The 26,137-nt window shown below is 39.4% G+C and overlaps 1 protein-coding gene across 1 annotated transcript in view; it reads left to right on the plus strand.

Annotated features, from left to right (window-relative positions):
• Positions 1-26,137, plus strand: part of cfap58 (cilia and flagella associated protein 58) — a 132,336-nt gene that overhangs the window by 56,074 nt on the left and 50,125 nt on the right. Inside the window, 2 exon segments of the mRNA XM_053477311.1 lie at positions 770-910; positions 3,629-3,852. Coding sequence (XP_053333286.1) covers positions 770-910; positions 3,629-3,852 — 365 coding nt within the window.

Here is a 26,137-nt window from a genome sequence, read left to right on the forward strand (position 1 = left end):
GGATATAGCACAGGATAAACAACATGATCGGCGTGCACAGGTAACATTTGGAGCAGAATGAATGGCAGGAGTATTAACGAGCGTGTAGAATAGAATTGTTTCAGCATATGGAAAAGCAGTAGGTGTTTTAAACAAGCAACCATTCGCTATCTGTTGTATAGGTGAGAATAGATGGATTTGGTCTACTCTAAGGGTTGGTTAATATCTGGTGAAAAGGGGTTTGTGTCTCATGTCAGCTTTCTTGTTTATTCTTGGAAACAGTATCTGACAGTTTCTATGTTGGCTTAATCAGTGATGTGGCACACAAGATGTGTTTGCACTCATTTGGTTGAAACGTCAACATGGTTCTGGCAGCAGGGGGGAAAAGACGAGCTCTCCAGGAGGGAAGCCAGATGGAGCTACTGATCGAGGGTTTTACCTTTTTATGTGCTCCAATGATAAGTCCTGGATGCATGAACCCTTTTTCTCTTTGTCCCTTTTTTTTTTGTGTCCGCCTCAGTTCGCCTGCCTATTTTTTTCCCGGCTGGCAGATTGAGTACAAACTATTATCATACAATGCAAGGGACACTTACTTCCCATTTTATCCCATTCTCTCTTTCCTTTCATTGTTTATTTTGCTCCAGGAATGTCAACTTTACTACAATTCTCGTTGGCATTTTAAAATGTGTTTTATACGTAGTAAAAAAGTGCTTTTTTAAAAAAAAATAAATGCTGTTAAAAGAACTCTTTGTAAGTGGACATGTCCATTTTCTCCTCATGCTTCCTGTAGGCTGAGCTTCAGAAGATGAAGCAGCAGGCACAAGAGACCAAGCAGTACATAGAAAACCAGGAGTTAGAGGAGCAGAAGTTACTGAAAATCATAGCAGATGCTGATGCCGAGAAAGTGCGTCAGAAGAAAGAACTGGACCAGGTAAGGAAGAAAGAAAGGGATCTGTGTGGGTGTGTAGGTTTTTTTTTTTTTTTACTTCAGTAGACACCCATTTGCCCTGCTATAACAATGCCAAGCTGAATCTTTCCAGCAGGAAAGAATGGAGATGGGCGTATTCCATAAACTAATCAAAAGTGCTGTCTGTACAGTATGTGAGGCTACAGGTTCTCTTTAGTGAGAGAAAGATCCATTGCAAGACCTCGTGTCAAGTTCTCATTAATGAGAAAAAGAAAAAGGCAAAAAGCATATGCATGTGTGCAAAGGGAACGATCTGACTTGTCACTTTTAACGAGTGACAGTGGAGACATCACGTCAAGCATAGCATGGGTTAGTCAACCAATTACTGTATGGTCTAATCGGAAAATTAATATGTCCACTGACCAAACAAACAAATGACATTCATGAATTGTGCTTTGATACTATTGATGCTAAAATCTTTTAATCCAATCATATCCCATGCATTTTTTTATTTTTATTGCTTAAAAAGTGCAACTATGAGAAAGTCAAAGCAGTCAAAGTGGCAAAGAGAGCTGATGCAGATGCTTTTCATAAGGTCAGGGATATCCATATCCTGAGGGTACTTTAATTGAAGGGACCATGCTGACTCAAGCTTCTTATTTATATATCTATCAGACAACGACATGGTTTAGTATGTGCTTATGAAAGGTTTAAATCAGCAACACATAATCTTTTGGTTTAGCCTTTTCCTTGTTAAAATGTCTTTGAAAAGAACTTATGTTACTTTTGAAAAAAGTTGAAGACTACACTTACAAATATTATATTGTACATAGTAATGTTATTAACCAAACGTTAAACTGAAGAAATGCTTTCATATAAAAAAATGGTGTGAACTAAAAACTGAAGAAATTGCATTAGTTTTATTTAATTTTTTTAAAGGAAAAAAAAAAAATCACAAAACACATCAACACCAGTTATAAGAGAAACCAAGTCTAAGGACAAATTACATGATAAAAATAAACTACACAGCCTAAGGTTTTGTGAGGTCTGAATGAAAATGCTGGCAAATGATAAGCAAAGCTTTTCTGTTATCTGTGCTTGCTATTTGAAAAGAATTATGAATATGTTTATATGTCTTTTATTAACATGAGAGTTTATGCCTATGGTAATAATAATAATAATAATAATAATAATAATAAACAACTAGTACTACTACTTTTAATACTACTACTACAGTTCTAATAATAATGAAAAGTATTATTATTATTATTATCATTATTATTATTATTATTATTACCAGGGGCGTTCAAGTCAAACCAGGACTTTCTGGTAAACGAAGCCATAAAACTGATTCACATTTACAGAAGACTTCAAGCACAGCACATTGATGAGACCGAGCCGCAGTAGCACATTTAAATCGTGTGTATGTTTTGAAAAGGCTGTACGTTCATGGTGATCTCGGGTGAGGTGGCAAGTGGATCGGAAAAATCGAATGATGAAGACATGCATCTGTTTGTGGGAACTGTACACACACTTATTGACCAACACCACTTGCACATCACAGCAACTCGTACAGTCCTGACCATCAATCTGAGCCATTTCCACATGTTCGGGTTATTAAAGGAGTTCCTTGGAGGCCATGTGATGCAGGTAGTTTAATCATGGCTTAGTGTACTATGAAGATTAGTACCTTTAATGGTATCCAAGCGCTGGGATAAGTAAATTAGTACAGCAGGGGATTATATAAAGAAATAGTTTTTACTCTCATAACTGTGTTCTGCAATAGTGCATAACCAAAAGTCCTGGTTTAACTTAATCGCCCATATTCTTCTTCTTCTTGAAATATTATTATTATAATAATAATTATTATTATTATTAGTAGTACGACTTTGTTATTATTATTATTAATGTTCTTAAAAACATATAAATAAAGATACTGTACGTGCCTCCTGTAACAGACAGTGTTGCTGTTTAGGACCCAAAAATAAAAAGAAACCATTTCACAAGTCACCATATAGACGGCACATAAAGTGTGGGTTTGTGCTTTCTACATTTTTTTCGTTGTGCCTAAAATTAGATGCAAACACCTTACTGTATCTGGCCCTGTGTGTCAACAGCAATTAGTTTAAGTCTTAGTTATGTTTCTAAAATATTAGTTACAATTTGTGTGTATTGATTTTTGCTTTTTAACAGTCGTGCAGCCTTGTACTGAATCTGCATTACATTATGTAAAGGGAAAGATTCCGTCTTACGGTATAGACTGGTGCACTTACCACAGTTAGATAAGAGTTCAGTGGATGCTGGAAACAGACAAAGGTATTTGATCTTCAGAAGAAAAGGCTCTTTCTTGCTTTATGGACTGAAGTTTTTCCCAAACTAAAATTAGACCAGCGTTTGTGTCTCTCAGTAGGTGTGGGTCATATACCTTCCCACGTAAAGAAACTGCCATTGCACAAAAACCTGGGACCAAATAGAAGAGATGATGCAATGTGGCAAGATGAGTCATTTTTGTCTCCACATTTTGATAAAACCTGCGAAACTGTTTCCAAAAAGTAGCTGGCAAATATAAATATATTTATTTAAAGATATTTACATATTTATTATAAGTAATGAATAATTAAATTTTTGCATTTTGTCATTACCTCCTCTAGCGTTATGTGCAATTATTCAACATCTGCCAGAACAATTTTATAGTGCTACAGTAGTTGTATCCTATCTTATGTTCGCTTGTTTATCACTAAGGTAATTAGCGAGCGGGACATTCTCGGGACTCAGCTGGTGCGGCGGAATGACGAACTGGCACTGCTTTATGAGAAGATCAAAATCCAGCAGTCCATCCTGAACAAGGGCGAGATCCAGTACAACCAGAGGGTGGAGGACATCCGCTTACTTAAGCTGGAGATCAGAAGACTGCGGAGGGAAAAGACAGTCCTCAACAAGACTGTGTCCAATGTAGAAGACCTCAGGTAGGCTTGGTTTGGGTGTACAAGTGGCTGTGTCTATCAGGTGATCTTACTTAGTAATTTTATAGGAAACGCCCAAAGAAGCATGACTCTTAATCAGGTCTGTAAGGCCGACCTCTGCCTTAATGCCGAGGGCAACTGCTTCATCATATACCATTGTCCAAAACTGGTGATTATGGGTAAAATATAGAAAAAATCTTACTTAGGAAAATCTTAAAAAAAAACTTAACATTTTGAAATTTCAAAGATGTAGGAGTACCCTATAAAAGAATAAAAGTGGGTAACTTTGCAGCATGCCCCAAACAATAACAATTTTATGCATTTAGGGACAAAACATGGATTTTTTTTTTTTTTAGCTATTTATAGTTATGCTGTTTTTGAGACTGGTATTGTGAGGTTGAAGATTCAGACTGGCTGAGGGTTTTAAATGCGCTTTAGAATAGGTACATTTTAAATAATGATAAAAAGGTCCACCTTTTCATTATTAGAATAATGAAAAGTTAGAACTGGTCAAGATCAAGCCTAAAAAGCATCAAATTTTGTCTTTTGTCAAAATTTGTTTCTTTTTTTTTTAAGGGAAAGAAATCAGTACAAATAAGGCCTTTCTGTTAGTGGAAAATAATATTTTTTTTATTTCAAAAAGCTGATTTTGGAAAATGTTTTACAAATTTTTAAGAGATGTGTTTCGAGTAAAAATAAGAACAAAATCTAAAAGCATTGTTGAGAAGTTGTAACATATTCTAATTTGTTTTGGATTTTCATTGTCTGAAAACAAAAATGCAACGAAAGAGACCTTCTCTCTGGCCAGCAGAGGCACTTTCTCTGTAGTGTTATGTTTGCAGAAAGATACAGGCAAAAGAAGTAAAAAAAAATACAAATAAAATAAGATCAAATAAAATAATGTGTTGCCTGCACAAGTAATGCAATGCAAACTGCAATGCATGCTATGACATGCTATGCTACAGTATAGTTATTTCAGCACTATGAGCACTACAGTACATCTTGCTGTCCATCTCTCTCTCTCTCTCTCTCTCTCTCTCTCTCTGTGTGGCAAAAACATAATTGCTGAATTATGCTTGAATATTTCCAGCCTGTCCTCTTGTTTTTATATCAAACATCATGTCATTAATTCAGCTAGAAATGATTTGAGAATTTTCCCACATTGAAAGGGAAGGAGAAAGACAGACAGACAGAGAGAGAGAGAGAGAGAGAGAGAGAGAGAGCATAATTACAAAGTAAACTTGGCAGGATTACCTGAATATATAGATTATTGCAGCCCAGGTGGAGCAATCAGTGAATGATGTTCCTGATGTGAATATTCAATACATGCTAAATGATATACAGTGAGGTTGACCCTGTGAGATATCCAATAATATCCCACATTCATATATACGTCTGTGGGTTTAAATCAAACAGAGTATGCCAAGCCTTTATTCATCCTTAATCAAATTGCAAATTGTGTAAAACAAGTTTCACACCTACATGATTAGCAACGTCATAGCCTTGCTGTTTATATTCATAATATAAAGTTTGTGTCTAACTTAATCACATAAAAATGAATTTGCACAAGCAGTATTGGTGTGCTAGGACTTATGAATTAAGTTGTAAAAAAGTATCATACAAATTGTGTCATCGAGTTGCATGTGTGAGGCCTCATTTAAAGTTTTACAATTAGATTATAAGTTGGCTGAGATCATAAGAGATTATGAAAATATATAAACAGTTTGAAAGCAAAAAGGAATAAACAACTTCTTTGGCAAATTATTATTACTCTGGCACACAAAACTTTGACGCTTTGGATTTCCACATTTTAGACAAACCGTGCCACATTTTTTAATCAAACGCTGACACCTCCTGACAAACCAATTACATCACCCCTTTCTGCCACATGATAATTAAAAATGGAACTGAGCTACAGTAAGTACAGTATGAGCTGGCTAAAGGACTAAGCTGCAGTAACTGGATGATTTGAAAATGTTGAAGCCAAGAAAAAGCAAGCATTAATGAAGTATGTGTTACTTAAACATTATGGACATTTATTGATTTAGGTGTTGTGCGAACTTCATGCATTTATATAACCTAACAACACTACAATCACTGTGGTGAAGTTTGTTTGTCCTCTTGTTTCAACTTCTTTTTTTTCATCATGTTCCGATCACTTTATGTCTCTGGAGGTTACAGCATCTACAGTAGAAGGTGAAGAGGAACCATGGAGGGCAGCAAGCCGTTCGTTTTTTCCAATAGCAAAAGGGTGGCATGCTGTTTTCTTTTGCACTCAGGGCCAGCATGGCAATCACACATTTCAGGGTTTCTACCAGCGCCTGTGTCGTGGCAAGGACTAGCATGCCAATAGCTTTACTTTTATCCACATAAATCCTGAAATCCTGTGCATTCTGTGCACATAGAAACTGGTCAAGAACCACACGTTTGGTTACTTTCTGTGCTCCAGCTGCATCACTACACTCACCATGGGCCCACTCTTTTTTCTCGCCCATCCTTTTGATAGTCTGCAGATATGCCTGGAGGTCATCTTAAGCTTTAAGTGTGAGCTTTCGCAAAAAAAAAAAAAAAACAGGCGTAATACCGCTGTCAGTCCCCGTGAGCGCCTGCTGCTGGAGGTTGGCCTCCTTGGCTGCAGGTATTCCTCTCTACTCACACGATGGCCCATTTGGCATCCTTTTATATTTGGGCCGTGGGTCAAAGAGGGTTGACTGTGATACTCTGCCAGACGTGCTGAGTTTCGTAGTGTCACCCTGTGAGTGCGTGCTTCCTGGCTGTCCAAACACAGGAGGTGCTGAAGTGGCGCTGTCCTTTCAGCACTGCTTTGCTGCCTGAGTGAGGAGCAACGTTACAGTATGTTCGTGCTTGTGTTTGGTAGTAGATCCGCTGTCACGCTCTTTCTAGCTTTACTGCGCACATACAGTATGTGTTTTGTAAACAGTTGATGTGCAAGTGTGTCACCAAAGTTTTACAAACAAACCCATGGGATCAGCGTTTTTAATTATATTATTTGTTACAGGAACAAAAGCCAGCTAGGTCTGAATCAGCGCTCTTGCTCCTAATGCATGTGGGTCCAGATTTGTTTCCTGTGCATATAGAGTACAAATGTAAAGCTACATTCTGCAAGGTTCAATAATCCTCAGTGGTCGTCTGGTAGTTTTTGCCTCCTTCATTGTTTCGAACACTATTATATGCATATAAATAGCTGAATCTAGATGAGCTAGCTCTTATGCTGAGATTCCTAATGCAGATTCATTCTCCATCTGCTTTTAGAATACAGTTGTAAAGTTTTATTCAGCATGTTTTAATGATCCTTCACTTCTTCCTGAGCACTGCATAATTTTGCATCTGTTAGCGCGTACTGCTAACAGCGAGCTGCTGTATTCCGCACAAACCCATTTAAAGGTGTGCTTCTGATCACATGTTGAGCCAATTAGCATCCGTCCAGATGTGTAATAGCTAAGGTGTTTGTGAGTGAGGTGTTACTCTGAATATACCAAAATAGTGTCAACGATTGTTACAGAATGAAGCCCGAACAAAAGCTGGGACTGGTGCAGAGACTGTGAACATGTTCGCTTGCTCTTGGACCTTTTAAACCTGACGGAGCTTGATGATAAATCACCGGAGCAAGCTTTTTTGTGCTTTTACTCTCAGCATGGTGTGCATTCCCCTATTGCGGCATAGCTTGTAAAAGAACTGCTGACCTGGTTGGGTTTTCCGACACTCGAAAAATTAGGGAGGAATCTGATCCGAGACCAGCACCCTAGAGTTTTTATGAACACAATGAGCTTTTTAGATGTTTCACACTGGCAGTGCTTTAGTGTTCTGCATGGGTTGCCAGGTTTAAGTCATTTTAAAAATGGACAGCTCGCCCAGTAGACTGAAAAGAGCCGCACAGGGTATTGCCAGCCTTGGCTTTTATATTTTAAATGCGCTAAAGCAAGGGTATTTAACTAGAAGTTCTAAAAGGTCTGGCTACATTAAATTTATTGCTTCAAGGGGTACTGACACATGAACTAACAAACCGAACTGGAAACATCAGTTACATTTAATGCTTAACTATCAGTGATTAGATCATGCCTGTAAATAAAACATAAATTTTGAGACTTTCCTGCTTTTAAATAATGTCATGGTAAGAGAACAATTACAACAATTGCTGTGAAGAATAAATGCTATTCAGTCTAGTGTAAAAGATTAAAATAAACTAATTTTGGGCAACCACTAACCCCAATCCTTGTTCCCCCTTTGTGTCATAAATATTTAGCATAACAAATGCGCTGAGCCCATAAGTATCTGCCTTTTACAGAGAAATCATAATTAACTAATCAGATATAAGGAGAAATAAAAAAAACAAATAAAGAAAACATTGAAACACAATCTAGCTAAACTATCGTATCAGTCTGGCTCATAAAAGGTGTAATACCATGCGACACTTGTATAAACAACACAGTAAAAGCACAGATTTAAATTTAGGTAATTAATTAGTTTATTTTCTTCCTTATATACCTGTATTAGCTGTCTTTTTGTACCCCTGGAGCTATGACTTGATTGACTGATTAGCCAAAAATAGAGAAAAAAATCAGTGACATAAACTGTTAAAAAAATGTGGCTTAGGGGTAAGCACTGTTGCCTTGTACCTCCAAGGTCTGAGTTCGATTCCTGCCTCTGTGTGCATGGAGTTTGCATGTTCTCCCCGTGCTTGGTGGGTTTTCTCTCACAGTTTAAGACACACAGATGCCCGTGGTGTGTGTGTGTCTGTCCTGCGATTGATTGGCACACCATCCAGGGCGTACCCCGCCTTGTGCCCCAAGTCTCCTGGGATAGGCTCCAGGCCAATACCTACAGTAGTGTAAGTACAGCCTAAATAATTTACACTACTCAAAAAATTATTGGAGGAACAATTAGTCTACATGAACACCTTTAGTGTGTGTTAATTTTTTAGCAGTATATCGGCTGGAATGTTTCAACAGTATTAGGCAAAAATGACTTAGAAATTATTCATTCATTCATGCATTCATCTTCTATAAAGCTTATCCTGTGTACAGAGTTGCGGGGGAGTGCTGGGGGGGCGGTGCTAGAGACTGTGCAGGAGACTTACACCAGGAAATGGGGTACACCCTGGGTAAGGTGCCAGTCCATCACCATTGTCACCTTAACCACAAATACACAAACCATGCAACTTGGGAATGCCAGTCAGCCAAATCTACATTTCCTTGGACAGTGGGATGAAACTGGAGAAGAACATACAAACATACATGCACACTTAATGCAGGAATTGAACCCTCGATCGTGGAGATGCAAGGCTACAAGTATCTCTGTGTCCAGATGTTTTGTGATCGCCTACAGTATGTAAGGATATTTTACATCTCATCAAGCACAGTATGTCATTTCATCGCCTCCATTCAGCTACTCGACTAAATTCACTTTGTTGAATAAAATAGGGGCATATATTTACAGTGAGTGCATGCTGTAAAAAAAAAAAAAACATTAGGTACAAGTCTATACTCTTTGATGCCCAGCCATGTGCATGATGTGCATCCTCATACACATATGTAGGAGTGATTAACAGACATTAAATGCAAGTCTGTCTTTGATGAGAAGCATTTTTTGCCTTTGAAAAATCAGCTCACTGGGCATGAAAAAAGAAGGTTAAATTTATGTTGTTCAGTATATTCTTATAGTGTATGCGCTGGAAATAAATAAATAAATGATTAAATAAATGCGGAAAAACAAGCATTATCCTGCCAGTCCTACCCCAGTGCTTGTCTGCCAGCCTTAAAATGACACACTGCGTTTTTCCTCCATGTCCACCCCCTGCCGATCTCTTCTCTTTTATAATTACACTTACGTAATTGCATGGTCCTTGAAACAGGAATGGCAGAATTAATGATAAATATATGCATGTGTAATTTAAGGTTTTTATTCATCAGGCCAACTCTGTTGGACAACAACAACAACAACAACAACACAGATTTCAAATGTTATAACATTTTGAAGCCAAATATCCTGTACAAACCCTACATTCGAGTAACATGTAAAACCATTTTTAGCAACTTAAATTGTAGTCGTAGTACGTAAATGTTGTCAGATTCTCAAGTTTTTTTTTCTTAAGCATCCATCAGAGGATCTCAACAGAGTTGATGTCTGGATATAACCTGGCCATTCTAACACATTTATTTATTTATTTATTAATTTTTTTTTGCCATTGAAATGTTGACTTGCCAGTGTACTTGGGATTGTTGGGAAGATGGCCTTGAATTTATCCCATGAATATTCTAGTATAAAGTGGCGTTCATCATTGTCTCAATGACTGTGGCCGCAAAACAAGCTCAAATAATCACTTCTTTAGCAACATGCTTGATTTGTTTGTGATGATGTGCTGACAACCAATAGGCTGTGCACGAACATCTTCACCTTAGTTTCCTCATTCCAGAGAATAATGTTCCAGACGTTTTACCCCCCAAAAATGGCATCCTACCATATTTTTTTTGGTGTAATTATTTTGGTCTTTTTTTATGATTATTCCATCATGAATACAAATTCTTAATATGCTCACAAACGCCTGTTGTAAGTCTTGGCTTTTCTTTATATCAGTAAACATTGAAAGATCTGACCTTGTGACTGAATTTGCTGCGAAGCTCACCGCAGGGAAAACTGGCAGCTCCCTTCAAGGCTGAACAAATGTAAGCAATCTTTTTGACTTTATAATGGTAAATTTTGAATAGTTTGCAGATGGCCTTATAAGCCTTTTTTTTGTAATCGCTTGTCCGACATCATGGTTGATGTCTTTTGTTCTTGGCATAGTGTACGTAGATACACAGCTGAGTGTTTGAGATTACAAATCTGCCAAGAGTTCAGTTTTACAGAAGGATTCACACTTCTTAATGATGAACAAATCTTGTGAATTTCAATAGAAACACCTAGTGGCTAATTATGCTTAATGACTGGGAAGAGTTGGCTTTATTTTTTCCCATCTGGCTGACTTTTTTTTTGTAAAAGTATGACTACATATTCTTTTGTCTTTTTTCTTAATACTTTAAAGTTTTTGACACTTGAGGTTTTTTATTTTTTATTATTTTCAGCAGTTGGTAAGGACCACACAGTTGTTATTTAGACCCTGATTAATGAAAACCAGGAATCAATAGAGAGCAGAGTTTCTCCACCCCCTCGCCCAAGACTGTATATGTATTTCAATCTTATTCCATCTTGACTACCAGGTTGTCTCATCTCTTTATCCCTTCCTCAGTTCTCTTCCATTACTAGTTGGGCTAGGTGAACCATACAAAATACACCATATGTTACCCCAGTTCGTAGCTCATTAGGTGCCAAGCTACTGTACCTAAACTGGGACTGCCTTACAATCTGCAGGCAGCCAGATGGATCCCCAGCAAAACACTTAATTTTACTCATATTACCTTTATCGCTGAATATGCATTAGCTAAACTTTCACCTGGTGGTATGTCCTGGATGACAAAGAGTTTTTTTTTTAAAGGAAAGCTCCATGTGATGTTTTTAATGATTCCATTTCGAATTTGTTGGCTTGAGTTGATAAAAGTGCTGCTGCATAATAATAATGTTTAGATATCTTCAGCAACAGTAGTTTGTACCGATGCAATTATTATTTGGTATTTGATTGGGATTGTGGGTAATGTACTATAGGAAACCGTTAACCACAAATTAATCAACACATCAATTCCTTTAATAGGAGTTTTCAGGATACTTATATGATTAAAATCCATGTTGCATTTGACAAGTTAAAACAATCGCTATGCCTCATGAGACCTCAGTGGGACTACAGCTTCACACATGTTCCCACATATATACTATTTTAAGCAGCAGCTGGTTAAATTATTTGAGTAGAATTAATGAGAAAAGATTCAGCACATCCAGTTTTTGCGCACAAATTGTTTAAGTGCTTTATTATACAGTTACATAGTTTCAATTACACTTCCTTGTTTTTTCTTGTTTTCCATCTTTTTTAATAAAGCATGACTTAATAAAGAAATTCAAGCTGCAGAGTACTTTCACTTTTTGTTTATTTTATCTCAACCTTGCTTCAGTGAATAATCATTTTACCTGGATATTGTAAATTTGTACTTTCTCTAATTTCTTTTAGGGATTATGTTTCAGTTAATGTGAACTCAGTTTTTCATTTCTTTAATTAAACAATATCACATAGGAGGGAGTGCTGTTGTACTGAATATCAACACAGCTGTGAAATTTAGGATTCAGTTATTTTTCTCTGCCTAGGGTTAGGTTGTACTATGTGGCCAAAAGAAAGAAAAAAAATAAAACATTCAGATGAGGGAAAATGTCATTAGTTTCTTTTTACATTTCTGCTTTAAGATATGAGGTCACTACTGGGCCTCCTTAAGTGGGTTACGTATCCAAAACACTGTGTACAATCCCTTTTATGATTCAGAATGACTTAGAAGCAATTAAAAAAGTGTTGTTTAAGATGACGTGACATTATCAGATGTGGATTCTTAATCGAAGTGCGTCTATGACTGGTTTGGAATGTGGGTTTTGGCAGGCAGCTGCTCTCCCGTATTTCCAGTACTGCTAACCATACCAATCTATTTTCACCCATGCTGACAACCAACAGGTAGAGTATTTAATGACTCTTAAAACACTTGTGACAGAGAGTGATACATGTGAATGATACACATATATGTACTCACTCATATACAGTATTCACATATACTTATATACATACTGTATGTGGTATAATATATATATATATATATATTGTGGCGTGGGCGGGGTGGCGGCTGACGACCAGCATGCCTTGCGGGGATGTCGGTGTGTGTTCACCATGTTGGGGAAAGGTGTTTGGGTTGGTGGCTTCGGCCCTGTTTGTGTGAGGGGTGTGTGACGTGTGAAATGTGCTCCAGTTCAAGCTAGTGCTGAATTGGATGTAGGCTCCTGAGTGAAAGTGCTGCTCATGCCTTACATGCTGTGTGCTTAATAAAGTATTCCCAGCCATTGCATTGGGTAGCAAATAAGCTCACTCGTCTCTCCAGCATTTTTCCCGGCGTAAAAACGCTACAATATATATATATATATATATATATATATATATATATAGGCTCTATTATTTTGTGGGATCCTTCTCGTCAGATTACTCGGCCATGACTAACTTGTATAACTAATAATATTCCCTCTATACGATGACTTCAATAACCGGACAGAATAACGTTTATATCTGGTTCATTTCAGGTTTTCTCCTACATATCACATCAGCATGTTTTGCTATGTTTTACTACAATACTACAGTATTGGATGGTCCATTGTTAAAAGAGCTATACACATAAAATTTAATTGAGTTGAACTCATAATTGGGATCCGGTTATCAACAAGTGCCCGCTACTTACTCTTACTTACGTTGTCCAATAGAAAAGTCCGTCTCTCAATGCCACATATTTCTGCACTCATTTAATATACTGTATAATCAGATATTCCTATCAGCACTATCTTTTGCAAGTCTATTTTTCTATCTTAAATACTGTACTTAATTGCTTTGCTTCTTATCTACAAAATGGTTCATATTTCCTGGAAAAGTTCCACCTCATTTCCTCAGTGGTTTTGCCATTCTTCCACTATGCTAATGTTCTCTTATCAGTTAGCATTTTTTGTGGATTCTTATATTACCTTTTATTACATCTTCACGGGCAATATAAAATCATTATTTTGAATGTAAATCACCGCCTTTATTGGTGAATATTTTTATTACATATTATATAACTTAATTTCGCACCGACAGCACTTAATTAGTTATATACCCCATTTGTCAAGGCCAGATTTTAATGCTAAAATGTGCGTGCAGAGAATGTGCAGTGACCAAGACCTGAGGATACCAGTGGATGTTTGAGTTTAATTGGTTATTGATTGGTGTTAAGATGCATACAGTAGGACAGTTAACCATGAATCTACTTCAACTTATTCAAAGCATGTTCTATTTTTTGTGAAACAACAAAAATAGCAAAAGTTTGACTCTATTGCTGTCTCTATGTTTGAATATATGCACCCGACTCTAAAATCTAAACATGACAAGTGAGTTTAAAGTGAATTGTGTAACTTATGTAAGCATTAGGGGCTTTTTCCCTCTCGGTGAACTTTCCACCAAGTCGAAAAACAAAGTATTTAGTCCACTAATTTAGAAGGCCTTTAATTTTAATATTACAGTCAAATCTAGTGTAATGGATAATGATGCCTGTCCTACAGCGGAACCCTGGATCGCATTTGTTTGCCGAGCGTCTTGTGAGCGTCAATGAGCCAATGGTTCTTCTCTCTCGTGCCCTGTGGGTTTATGGGTAATCGTCTTCCATGTTATGTCTCAGTGCGTGTACCTGTATGTCACTCGTATAGCCAACATCCGTGCACGTGGATACTGTTTACAGTAATTAACAATGTGATCGCGTGTGTGCGCGCATAAAGCGAAAGCAAGTGTCATTAAAGAGGTTCCTTGTTAAAGGAAACTAATGTTTCTCTCTATCAGAAAGCAGAGATTCCGTTAGTGTGTGCACGCATGAGTGTCATTAGAGAGGTCCCTTGTTAAAAAAGTTTTCAGACTGAGCTGGCCGTTTCCGTTAGTGTGTGTGTGTGTGTGTGTGTGTGTGTGTGTGTGTGTGTGTGAGTGAGAGAGAGAGAGAGAGAGAGAGAGAGAGAGAGAAAGTCATCCTGCACGGTAGCCCCCTCCCTTCCTCCGGTCTTACTTCGACACACACACACACACACACATACAAACACACACACACACACTAATGGAAACACTGCTTTGTCGAGATTATTTTCAAAGGTAAATACAGGTTCATTTGTTTTATTTTTACTTTATAATTAGTTTTAATTACTTTTATATGATTATTTCTGGCCTGTGGAACAAATCATCAGAGTCTCCATTATTTCCTTACAGAGAAATTTGCTTTCATATACAATACAAGCATGCTTTCGGAACAAATTATGCTCGCAATTCAAGGTTTAGCTGTATTTCATAATTTACTGATCTGAGAGTTTTCAGCATAAAGAAAAATAATAATTAAAATTAAACATCCAGTGAACGGCATCTCCGCCAGCAGAAATTGATGAGAGATGCCAAATTTGTTAGAGCTGCCAGGAGCCCAATTTAATCACTCTTTACCACCATGGTAAGCAGAAAGGCCACTTAGAAAAAACAATACATTAAACCTTGTATGAGAACACAAAACTGAGCCTAAAGTTCATTCAAGCCCACAGGAGAGTAGACTGAACGTGAAGGATCCTAAACTTCCATTAACAGGTTTTCTAAAGGTGATTTGTGAATAATATATAACCAATTGTCTCCGGTCAGCCTGACCACACACACACACACACACACACACACTCCACCCCATGCATACACTGCTTGCAAACACTGATGTCGTCTGAGCGAGTGCATGATGTTTGTTAAATTAAGAAAGATGAGTAAGAGAGGGTTCAGCAAATGTGTTTTTCAGTATTTGCTCAGACTTGATTACTCTGTTTTCAATTGCTTTTATGTGCACTTAATTGTAAGTTGTTTTGGGGACGGGAGTTTGCTAAATGGCGTAATGGAATGGTTCTTTGCTTCTAATTGATGTTTCTGCAATATGCTAAAACATATTTTTTCTCACTTTTGCTTTTCTTCCTGCTTCTGTCGAAATAGGTCAGGACAAACACACACATGCACACCATTTTCCATGCCACTTAATTGATTTTATGTATGTGTGTAAGTAAGAGTAAGTACGTGCAAGCTTATGTTTCGCTGTTTGTAAAGGTGTTGATTGAAGTTTAAGGCAGTCATATGAACCCTGCCATTCTCAATGAATCAATCCACCCACACTTCTTCCTCTGTCGCACTTTATCCTTCATCGTTTCTCTGCATTTCAAGGTGAACACTAACCAAAAGAAACATAATGACAGATCGAAGGAGGGATAGAAAATGAAAGCTGAAATACCAGGAATACGAACGGAATACACTCCCGAACTCCCCAGCTCTCACCTACCCTCATTAATTTATAATATCAAAAGGAATAATGACACTGACAAGGAAAGATGGATGACTTCTCCTCTGTTAGGAGGCAGTGATGTATTTAGTAGGTTTTCGCCTTTGACACTGCAGTTGAGTTGATGGCTGGAAAGTGAGCACTTTGCCAGCATTGCAATTAAAATGCATCAATTATTTTTCATGATCAACAAACCAAAAGAGCAAAACAAATAAAACAAAACCCACTCGTCATGTTGTGAGCCAATCACATTTTTCTATCCTGGTGTTATGAAGAGTGTGGCATATGCTTATTACGGTCTATACACGGGCTGTATTATCACCAGTTTGTAGACTCTAAGCCTATTCATGTGTTACAGAAATAATTTAAGCTGTCTGGTAATTTACTCTTTGTTATTTATTTATTTTTTCTTTGTTGCATTATACTTTATTTTATTTTGTTTTATATGAATTGCAAAATAATTTGATGTAATTGGAGTTTTAACATATTTATAAAAGTGTTTTTGTCATTTTTTTTAAATATCTTATTTATGTCAGTGGGAAAAATAGCACTGGATTGTAGTATAAAATAATTAAAATAGTTTTCTAATCAACCATATTTTAATTATCATTTGCAATAGAATGCTCTTATACTTTTATTTCATATCAAAACTGTCAACAATTTCGATAAAGTTTGAGACAGGAATAAATTATATGATAAGGCTTTTTAATTATTTGAATGCTCATAAAATTAAACATTTAAAACATCATGCCCAGTATAGTTTGGGTTCCCCTTGTGCCAGTTCTGGCCCCTCGATGCATGACTCCAAAAGACCTCTGGGGAGATGCTGCGTCTGGCAATGGTAACTTCATTGATACTTCATTGGATGCTTGATTGGATTGAGATTTACAATAACATTTAGCCACTTGGCAGACAGAATTAAGAGATGGGGAATTTTGGAGGCCGGATCAACAGCCTTGACCTCTTTTCCTACTAAGGCCCATGCACAGCAGAGTGTGATGCATTAAGTGTTCTGGTGTCTTTCTATTATGACAGGTATATTGACGTTTCTGTGGGATCGGACAGGCATAGTTTAGCTTTGGGTGCCTATTATTCTGTCACCAGTTTACTGTAATAAAATTGACAAACAATATTTTTCAATTTACTGTACCTTCTGACACCGTTAATGTTATGGCTGATTGGTAAACATCTTTTACATTTTTGAGGAAATTTACAACATTTATAAAATCAAGATCATTTTCCAGGAAACTAGGAAGATCTACGTAGTGACCCCAAGCATTTATCAATAATTTATCAGGAGAAAAAAAAATCGTTTGTGTTATTTGTTTAGTTTACAAATTCAGATTATGAATATTACTCTATGATATAACACTGAAGTCGAAGTAGTTAGCGCAAAACTATATTGACATGTTCCTGTGTGTCGCATTCTGAAAAGCCACATTTAAATTAAAAGCCGTAGGTTATTTTAAATCCTGACACTCCACACTAGCGTAGGAGTTTGGCACAAGAAATAGACAAAGGCTAGTTCTAAGATACCACAAAGTGACTCTGACTCAATGGAACACCAAACTTCACGAAAAACCACCACCAAAATAGGTCAAAACCTTTATCAAATATTAATATATAAGTCCTGGAATAACTACAATAAACTTTACAAGACATGTAAATTTGGGGTCAGTTTTCAAGTTTGGGAATCCATGTTTTTTTAGCATATACAGTGGTGTGAAAAACTATTTGCCCCCTTCCTGATTTCTTATTCTTTTGCATGTTTGTCACACAAAATGTTTCTGATCATTAAACACATTTAACTATTAGTCAAAGATAACACAAGTAAACACAAAATGCAGTTTTTAAATAATGGTTTTTATAATTTAAGGAGAAAAAAAATCCAAACCTACATGGCCCTGTGTGAAAAAGTAATTGCCCCCTGAACCTAATAACTGGTTGGGCTACCCTTAGCAGCAATAACTGCAATCAAGCGTTTGCTATAACTTGCAACAAGTCTTTTACAGCGCTCTGGAGGAATTTTGGCCCACTCATCTTTGCAGAATTGTTGTAATTCAGCTTTATTTGAGGGTTTTCTAGCATGAACCACCTTTTTAAGGTCATGCCACAACATCTCAATAGGATTTAGGTCAGGACTTTGACTAGGTTACTCCAAAGTCTTTATTTTGTTATTCTTCAGCCATTCAAAGGTGGATTTGCTGGTGTGTTTTGGGTCATTGTCCTGCTGCAGCACCCAAGATCGCTTCAGATTGAGTTGACGAACAGATGGCCGGACATTCTCCTTTAGGATTTTTTGGTAGACAGTAGAATTCATGGTTCCCTTTCAAAGGCTACACTCGATGCTGCGTGAAAACGCTATGGGAACATCTTGTCATGTTGCTGGTTGTGAAGCATGTGTGTACCAAACACGCCAAATTTTTGGCTTTTATAACCTCGGTCAGGTGACGTCATCTGATAGGACGCACCTGCAGGTTATAAATACGAGTGAACCGGAAACATTCATCAGATTCTTGTCTTCACCTAGTGTGTCTAACCAGCAAAAATAAGTGTTTAACTCACCGATAATCGCAGAGTTTAAACGAGATGTCCCTCCGTGTGCATAATCCATATCTCTACACTTTACTGCTTCGATTAAGTGCTACGCACGCCTCGCATTCCTTGAGAAGCCTCGAGCCGCCGCGCATTCCTGGGGCTTAAACTCGTGCATCCGGCAGAGCAGTAAGAGACGGATTTAAAACTCCTTTCTTTCGCGTTCTTATTGGATCGGAAAATCCCTCTGTCCGCTCTCAAGCGCGCTGCGCTTCTTGTGAATGGGCAAGAATAAACATCCTCTCTTGCTTCCGCGAAGATTGTAATAGCCTCTAAGCACTTAAAAATAAATAAATAAAAACATAGACGGGAGGTTCTGTCGGGTGGCCGGGGGCGGAGCCTCAACGACGCTCTCTCCCCTTTTCTTAGCAATCTCCATATGAGTTAACCCTTTCATGGAGTAAGCTGTATTCATCCCGTGTTTTCCTGCCATCAACTTATTTATTTATTTAAATATAGTTGAGGTAGAAACGCAGAGTTATATGATGACACCCAGATAGAAGAGACGCTTCCAGGCTATCTCTCTTCTGGGACATCATCCTTCCTGAAAAGCTATTACTTCCTTTCAAGCTGTGTAGACTTTTTATCTTCCCTGGAGGGAAAAGCTTTTCAGGCAGCAGGTCAGGTTGGCGCATTGCACACCATGGCGGTTTTGCATGCCTACCAGGCTGACCTGCTGAGAGACTTGAGTACTGGCGGGGCTCCGCAAGGTAGGCGTATTGGACTTACGCCGGGCCACAGACTTGTCTCTTCGTGCAACAAAGCAGACGGCTCGTGCTATCGGCCGTTTTATGGCTGCTATGGTCTCCGCGGAGAGGCACTTGTGGTTGAATTTCAGGTGGTTGAAGCTCGTGCTATCGGCCGTTTTATGGCTGCTATGGTCTCCGCGGAGAGGCACTTGTGGTTGAATCTCAGGGGCATTAAGGAGAAGGATCGTTTATTCCTCCTCGATGCCCCATCTCGCCTCCCGGCCTACTTGGCGATGTCGTTAACTCGGTCGCCACTAGGTTCATGAGGCGAAGTTATATAACAAGCCTTCGGGAAATTCCTTCCCTGCCTTGCTCAAGAGTCGGGACTGTCGGCCACCCAGTCTCGACCGGGTCTGACAGTTGCGAGGCGTGAAACACACAAGGAGAGTGTTTTTGAGCTAGGCACCCCCTCGCAAGATTGGGGTGCGTCACGCAATCCGCCTCAAAGGAGGTCAGACTGGCATATTGTCTTCACAAAGAAGCCCTAAGGTTCATGTGCCCAGGACCGTGGGGGGTGGCCCCCCAATGGGGAGAGGCACGCAGAATTAGTTTTAAAGAATGAAGTGTTCTCCCTGGCACCCCCAGGAGGTTGGTGTTCTTGCTCCGCCACCACTGGTGTTTCGGGCAACTCCAGTCTCCAATAAAATGTTAGTTCTTCAGGTTTTTCCTGCCGTGTTTCAGGATGCCGAACATCTAACATTACCCCGTTTAACCAAGCCGCTGAGCTTTGCCCCTTTCTGAGAAACTGGCAGCGTGGAAGCTACTGCCAAGTATATCTTCTTGGGTACTAAGCACTGTACAGAGAAACTACAGGATTCAGTTCTCACATCACCCTCCGCGTTTCAATGGCTTGGTCTCCACTTTCATGAAACCGGAAAGTGCAAGAGGAACGGGGGGCTGCGTCCAATTTTTTAGATTTTGCGGGCTTTACCGCTATCTAAAAATAAATTAATGGAAATATTGCCACAACACAGGAGGTTCCTGAGGTTCGCTTTCGGAGGCGAAGCTTACCAGTATCAGGTCCTTCCATTTGGTCTAGCTTTTTCACCCACACATACACAAAATACATGGATGTAGTTCTGGCTCTTACGACTCCAGAGCATCCGTATTGAATTACATGACTGGCTGGCCCAGTCTCACTAGCTAGCGCTTCGTTCTAGCTAATCTTTGTTTCCTAGGATTAAGATCCAATGCCATGAAAGCATGCTCTTTTCTGTCTAGAGGACAACATTTTTGGGTGTCACATGGAATTTGAGCGTAAGTGGGCACAGCTGTCTCCCGCTCGTGTCGAATCCATTCTCAACACCGTCAAGGAAATCAAGCTAGACCAGAAAGTGACCATCACTTTCAGAGATCTTAGCTCTCATGGCAGCTGTATCCACGGTGACACCTTTGGACCTTCTGCACATGAGAGCATTTCAGTTGTGGCTAAGAACCAGGGGATTTTACTCTAGGGCCAATCCCCAATAAGGGCTACGCGCCAGGTGCTTCGTACCCTTCCTATGTGGTTCAGACCCCGGTTTCTGACTCTGGGTCCCACTCTAAATTCGTCTTGTCATCGCAGATGCTAACGACAGACGCTTCCCTCATGGGCTGGGGTGCGGTCTTAAATGACCGTCCAGCCCAAGGGAGCTAGAGAGGCCATCTTTTCGCGCGGCACATCAATTGCCTCGAAATCATGGCTCTATTTCAGGCCCTAAAGCACTTCCTCCAGCAGTTGAGACTACCATGTCCTAGTGCAGGTGGACAACACTATGGCAGTTTCATATATTAATCGCCAGAGCGGACTGTGCTCGCGCCACTAAATAGCTAGCGCACCAGATTCCTGTCCCTCAGGGCGATTTACATTCTGGGAAAATTTCATGTAGCGGAGGTGAACCTCTTTGCCTCGCAAGATCAGCAAATGTCCCCTTAACTACTCTCTGACTCTAAGTCAAGCTGGTCTTCCAGCCAATGTAATTAAGACTATTCTAAGTACTAGGGCTGCCTCCCCTCAAATAGAATGTATTTGAAAGTTGGTGCATGACGAAGCAGGTAGACCCAGTCCACTGCCGAATTGTTTCAGTGCTGGAGTTTCTGCAGAAAAAAATTGTCCTCTGGCTTGTGCCCCCTTGTTAAACCACTAGAGTCAGCGCCTCAGGTTTCTGACCCTTAAGATGGTTTTTCTAAATGGTGGTACCTCTCTAAGAGGATCGGACATCCCTATTGTTTTTGAAGCCTTCTGTCCTCCGCCTTTACAGCTTCGGAGCAGGGTAGAGACTTCACTTTCTGTGTCCAGTACGTGCTCTTCAGATTTACGTCCACCGCATTAGCCAGTGGCGTAAGTCAGAGCAGCTTTTACATGTTTCGGGGCCACAAGCTGCGTGAGAGATGCTATTGCCCTCTCCTATGAGGCGCGTGGGCTCACTTCGCCTCTAGGAATCAGGGTTCATTTAACCAGGGGAATCGCCTCATCAATTGCACTAGCAAGAGGTATTTCCTTGCAGCAAATCTGTGACGCGGAGGGTTGGTCCTCTCCGCACACATTTTCCAATATGCATCCTATTGTTTTGAAGCCTTTTGTCCTCCGCCTTTACAGCTTCGGAGCAGGAAAGACTTCACTTACTTTGTCCAGTACGTGCTCTTCAGATTTACGGCCACCCCATCAGCTAGTGGCATAAGTCAGAGCAGCTTTTGCATGGTCTGGGGCCGCAACGGCGGGTGGCCCCCACTACACTGGGCTATTGCCCTTTCCTATGAGGCGCGTGGGCTCACTTCGCCTCTAGGAATCAGGGCTCATTCAACCAGGGGGATCACCTGATCTATTGCACTAGCAAGAGGTATTCCCCTGCAGCAAGTGTGTGACACGGAGGGTTGTCCTCTCCGCACACATTTATTACATTTATAGTTTGGATGTTCATGCTACTCTGGGCCCACGTGTCCTCGAGTCAGCTACCCAGACATAGTTCTGAGACCTTTTCGGCCTTGTGCGCACACGCTACACAACCTTGGAGTCCAGACACTTGCAGTGCGGCGGCGTTGGTACTCTCGTTCCCATAGCGTTTTCACGCAGCATCGAGTGTAGCCTTTGAAAGGGAATGTCTCGGGTTACTTTGCTGTAACCCTGTTCCCTGAAAAGGCGGGAACGAGATGCTGCGTCCCAATGCCGCACTGCCTATGTGACCGGACGTCCGTTCAGACAAATCAATCTGAGGAATGTTTCCGGTTCACTCCTATTTATAACCTGCAGGTGCAGGTCCTTGGAAATTTGCGATGCAGGCCGTTTTTGCCCAGTCTCTTTCTTATGTTGGAGTCGTGAACACTGAGTTTAATTAAGGCAAGTGAGGCCTGCAGTTCTTTAGATGTTGTCCTGGGGTCTTTTGTGGCCTCTCGGATGAGTTGTCTCTGCGCTCTTGGGGTAATTTTGGTCGGCCGGCCACTCCTGGGAAGGTTCACCACTATTCCATGTTTTTGCCATTTGTGGATAATGGCTCTCACTGTGGTTCACTGGAGTCCCGAAGCTTTAGAAATGGCTTTATAACCTTTACCAGACTGATGGATCTCAATTACTTTTGTTCTCATTTTTTCCTAAATTTCTTTGGATCTTGGCATGATGTCTCGCTTTTGAGGTGCTTTTGGTCTACTTCTCTGTGTCAGGTAGCTCCTATTTAAGTGATTTCTTGATTGAAACAGGTGTGGCAGTAATCAGGCCTAGGGGGGACTACAGAAATTAAACTCAGGTGTGATAAACCACAGTTAAGTTATTTTTTTAACGAGGGGGGCAATCACTTTTTCACACAGGGCCATGTAGGTCTAGATTTTTTTTTCTCCCTAAATAATAAAAACCATCATCTAAAAACTGCATTTTGTGTTCAATTATGTTATCTTTGACTAATAGTTAACAGTTTTTGATGAGCAGAAACATTTAAGTGTGACAAACATGCAAAAGAATAAGAAATCAGGAAGGGGGCAAATAGTTTTTCACACCACTGTACTTCAAGTACAAAGTTTTTATTTGCTTGATTGTATGATTTTTTTAAAGAATTTAATTAGGATTAAAAAAATATGTCCAGTATGGATAAAAATGAAAAAAAAAAAAAAAATGACACCAAGCTATAGGTAATTGATAAGATATAAAACATTATGCTTTCGTTATGTCCTCAGTAGGAAGTGTTTCTTTCTTTCTTTTTTTTTTAAAGTTATAGGTTGTTCAGTGTTTTAAAAAAAGGGCATTAAAGTATGAAAGTGCAAAAAGTTCCTTGACACTCACATTAGTTTGTATAACCACCAGAACATGACACTGTAGATAATCATCAATGCAATTCAATAGAAAAGTACAAGAAATATGTGTATATGTGTGTGAAAGTCAGGTTGAGTATGGTATCAAATACATAAGACTGCTCATTTATTCAATATATAAAACCTTGAGTCCCCGTTTCATCATCACCCCTCCTTAACATCCTGCTTCCATCTAAGTGCTGCAATTAACTTCATTCATCTCTGAAGGTTATGCCACAATGAACCAAGAATTCTTCGCCGTAGGTAACAGTGCTCCTCCTGAATGTAATGCTTGTTTAATATTGACAGTGAAACAACCCAAATCACAGGGAAACCCCAATTCACTGAGCACGCCATGGCCGCTACTGTAGATATGCCAGCCACCGAGTGCAATCTCCAATCATGTTCACAATCGCCAGAGTTTTAATCAGTCACACCTGTTTGCAATCACTCTCATAGCTTACATAAACAGACACTAGGCTCACACTTTACAGAGCCAGATTTTCTCATGTTTGATTTCGCTGGGGTTTACCTATCGCCCTGCCAAGTTTATGCCTTTATTTTGCCCCGCTGTTTGATGGCTGCAAATCACCTTAGCCGTTTGCCTGTCTTTGCCGCCACAAGCTTTGATTTTTGTATTGGATTTGTCTCCCTTTATTGTTATCAAAAACTGCTTCAACTGCATTTTTATTCATCTGAGCTTCTGTCTTATGATAGTTTACTTTCATGTATGCAGCAGGGGAGTCAGAATGTCGGTAGTGGCAGACCAGCTCTCTCATCAATAGGCTAGATAAATACAATGGGAAGACAGCCATGTGTCAAGATTTCCTACAAAATACTCTTTCCACTTGGGGCCCTCTTAACAATAGCCTACTTGTTCAGTCTACCAGCTGGTGAAGCCCTCATCTGGGCTACAGCAGTTTGGCTGAAAGGCAGCAAACAACTTACTTTGTATGACCGCTTAATAGAACCATTTCAAGTCTTTTACTATGCTTTTGCAGTGCAACAAATCTTTGGAAATGCTCCAGAGGGCAAGGACAGAGCCCAAAAAAGGTGTGTATGCCTAGGGTGTAAAATGTGACTTTTTTTATGAACTTTACAATTACATGAATTGGTCTTCTGTTTTGGCACTGTTGATTGATCCTGATCAAGCCACCACTGAAGACCTGCAAGTCCCCACACAGCCTGTATGAACGATTATTGTTGGTGAGGGCCAGATCTCGCTGTGCACCAAGCCCTTTCCTTTTTTTCCCTCGTCACTGTCACAACCAAGCATTGCATCAGCCTATGTTTCCCATGGATACATGTGCACATTTCTGAAATACAGTAGTCAGACAAAGAAATCTGATCACTGTGTTTAATATTATTTCAAAGCCCCACCGCTAATACTGGTTTTCACTGTGGTTGAGAGTCCCAAATGTGTCACTTCAATCCACATCCTTGGGAACAGTGGAGGAGTTCAGTAAAGCCAAAGCCAGCAGTCTACTGTACCTCCACAGTGACCATATGATTTATCTATCTACTGTAACTCCAACACAACAGCCACTAAAACAAGATGTGGTGAATGTGTACACCAACAAAGCTCTACAGCAAAGCTACAGTACTTTAGGCCTAAAGTGTGACCCCTCATGGGGTTTTCTTTGTGGAAAAATATAAAACAGTGTTCTTTTTTGCATTGACTATAGAAAACTAATGTCAAATGCTGATATCTTCTCCCGCTTCTATATTGGAATAAATGGCGGGAGGGGTGCATATACACTAAAAAAAACATTGGCCTTCTTTTGCAAATTAAATTTTCGCCCCTAGTAAGCAGAATGTTAATGTTAGGGACAGAAAGTTACTGTCTCTCAAATTGGCCATGGATTCTCCAAACTGATTGGTTTAATACCCTGGCCCTGGTTACCCACTGTTTTAAGGTGGATAAGCTTATGTTCAGCCATGTCTTTTATTACTGTGGAGTTCCCCAAGACTTTGTAAGTGACTCAGGGGCCCAATTTACATCACAATTTTCACGATTTTTGTTACCCTTAATGGTGGAAAAAAACAAAAGTCAAATTAAAAGGTACACTGGACATTAAAAGGTACTGATCAAAATCACTTACTCACATTAACAGGTACCAATCAAAATCACTTATCACTTGGACTCACCCCATAACTGTGGACTTGCACCCTCATTTCATTTATCTTGCCTCAAACCTGTCATACCTGGAACTCTGGCAAATTACATTACTCCATTGATGACCAACTAAGAACCATTAGATCTTGAATGGCAACCTACATACTTACTCAGAGAGTTTCTTAGTTCATGACACAGGAATTAAGGATTGAATATTTTATTAACTAGGAATGCTATGGCCCAGAGCAACAATGTTGGGTCGCAGCCCATGACATTGTGGACCTCAACCCATGCCAGGAATTTCTCAACTATTAACCTGAGCTTCCAGATTCCCATCTCATGGGCAACCTAAAAGGAGAAGTGATTCCAAAGCAATTTCAATATATTTTATATATACTGTACAGTACATATAAGTCAGGCATCAGGCCCTAGGTTTTATTACTAAATATGCAAAAAAAAAATAGTTTAAACTAAAATCGAGATGATTACTACAGTATGTTTACATTATTTTGAACTAAAAGATAATGTGTTCTGTATAAATACAGATATGGACAGGAGCCCACAAGATAATG

The sequence above is a fragment of the Clarias gariepinus genome, chromosome 18 (genome assembly GCF_024256425.1).
Source record: "Clarias gariepinus isolate MV-2021 ecotype Netherlands chromosome 18, CGAR_prim_01v2, whole genome shotgun sequence".
Taxonomy (NCBI): Eukaryota; Metazoa; Chordata; class Actinopteri; order Siluriformes; family Clariidae; genus Clarias; species Clarias gariepinus.